This window comes from Aptenodytes forsteri, unplaced genomic scaffold, assembly GCF_000699145.1.
Source record: "Aptenodytes forsteri isolate BGI_AS27 unplaced genomic scaffold, ASM69914v1 Scaffold7, whole genome shotgun sequence".
Taxonomy (NCBI): Eukaryota; Metazoa; Chordata; class Aves; order Sphenisciformes; family Spheniscidae; genus Aptenodytes; species Aptenodytes forsteri.
Window position 1 is genome coordinate 1,563,878 of NW_008795919.1, and position 1,988 is coordinate 1,565,865.

Genomic DNA, 1,988 nt, shown 5'->3' on the forward strand with positions numbered 1-1,988 from the left:
TCCTCCCCGCTTTTTTTTTTTTTTTTTTTTTTTAAAGTCAGCCAATTAATAGCAAGATGTCTTGTGAACCAAACGGGAAGGCAAGAAAACCTTTTGGTCAAAAAGAAGACTCACTGGGAAACACAAATCTCAGCATTCTAGCACAGTACTTGAGATTATTCTCAAACACCATCAGCCCAAAGCGTAAATGTGAACTCATTTTACGTATTCCTCATGGCACTGTACCAGCAATAACCAGATCCCCAGGGAGAGGAGTAGATAGGGATTAAGTTTTGTATCCGGACTGGTTAATATAGATTGCAATCTGTTAGAGCCAGGGTGCTGGTGAGCATGGCCCAGAACACGAAGGGCCAGTGCAGCTGATCTAGCTGTTCTTACGGAACAGGAGGACATATCTCAACAGTGCAGCCAAACCAAACCAGCGTATTTGTCATCTACAACTACTTTATCATTTAGCAACAGAACAAGTGTTAGAACAGAGAAAAGTGAAGTTTCTATCGGGGAGGGGAGGAATCTACTTGCAGCTCAAAGAGCACAACATACTAATTCACACTCTCTCTCACAAATTCTCCAACTAAAGAGCTGGCAATTAGAAACCCGAAGAAGACAAACCAGTAAAACACCAATAAGTTTCTAGAGATCCCTGACTGGCACCGCCTGACATTTCCAAGACTATACTAATACGTGTGACAGCATTTTGGGTTTATGTCAATAAAAGAACACTTTTCAAATGACACTGTAACAGTTTTCCCACAGAAACTTAAAACTGCTTATAAAAACACTTACTCTATCCCGGCCAATAGGTAATGGGTGTGCAGTATACATGTTCCGTTTCCCATCGTATCCAGGCTGCCGATCACCAAATATCTGCATCTTGAAGTGTCTCACCATAGTATCCACCACCTCCCTACAGAGGGATTTACCGAGTTAGGTTGAAGAACAGAAAATTCAGCAATGGTCTTACACAGTTGAAAATTCCTTTTTCACATTTTCGTAAATGAGCAAGGTAGGAGAAACAACAATGCAGAGTACACCCAAGTCAACACCAGGAGTTTTAAAAGTCACCCCCAGATTAAGACACCTAAGTTTCAACATACAGGTGCCTATACGCAAGGCAGGTATCCGTACTGTCAGCAGAGATACAGTCAAAACAGGCAGTGGAATCTGGAGAGCTGTTCAAACACAAGAGCAAATACAAGCATCTACCTTGGGGTGAGTGGGTGTGCTCTGTGGATTGATTCTACTGATAGGGCATCCACAGGTGGACCCTAAAATGTTGGCATCAGTCTGCAAGCTGAATTCCCTCCCCTCAGCTGCTAACACACATTTGTATAATAGACTGTGGAACAATTATCAGGGACATTCACTTGTAGACTGGAAAATAAAAACAGCTGTAGCTCAACGCTTAGTACATTTCCTAGAGCCTTCCAGATTACAGGCCAATTGCAAAACATTTTAATAAAAATAAGGAGAATATTATATTATATTATAGTTCACTGAAAAGCAACTGCTAACCATAGTACAAACATAAACTGGCCTTTAGCAGATGACAGATTTCTAGGATGTACAGTTTTCTTAAATTGAGGCATATACACTCTAATTTTTTTTATTAAACAACTCATACCTGTTCACTCTTCGGGGGCGTTTTTCTGGTTTGATATCTACATCATAGTGATAAACATCAATCTTAGGGATCTGAACCTGAAAATGATTGGCTAGGAGGCGGATGGGTTTCCCAACAGTTCCCAGGCCTGGGCGACGGGGTGGCTGGAAAAGGCTTGCCGGGGGCCCTAGGGAAGTCAAATAAATATGCATGAGATGTAACTGATCATTCAGTGCAGTGGCCGTTCGGGTGTACTTTAGCTGACTTTCTGACACGGCAGAAAGAAATCTTAAGTAGCTTTCTGAGGTTGCAAATGGAGGTGTTCCAAGTGCCCCACAGCCTTCCAGCTGCTCGGAACTTCCAGGTTGGAAAAAAAAAAAGTGTT

General features: G+C 42.0%; 1 protein-coding gene across 1 annotated transcript in view; it reads right to left on the reverse strand.

Moving 5' to 3' along the window:
* Window positions 1-1,988, reverse strand: part of LOC103903531 (protein argonaute-4) — a 13,151-nt gene extending 11,163 nt beyond the window's left edge. Inside the window, exons 1-2 of the mRNA XM_009284745.2 lie at window positions 1,625-1,988; window positions 787-907 (exon numbers count right to left, since the gene is read on the reverse strand). Of these exons, the coding sequence (XP_009283020.1) occupies window positions 787-907; window positions 1,625-1,815 (312 nt within the window). The 5' untranslated portion in view covers window positions 1,816-1,988. The remainder of the gene's footprint in view (window positions 1-786; window positions 908-1,624) is intronic.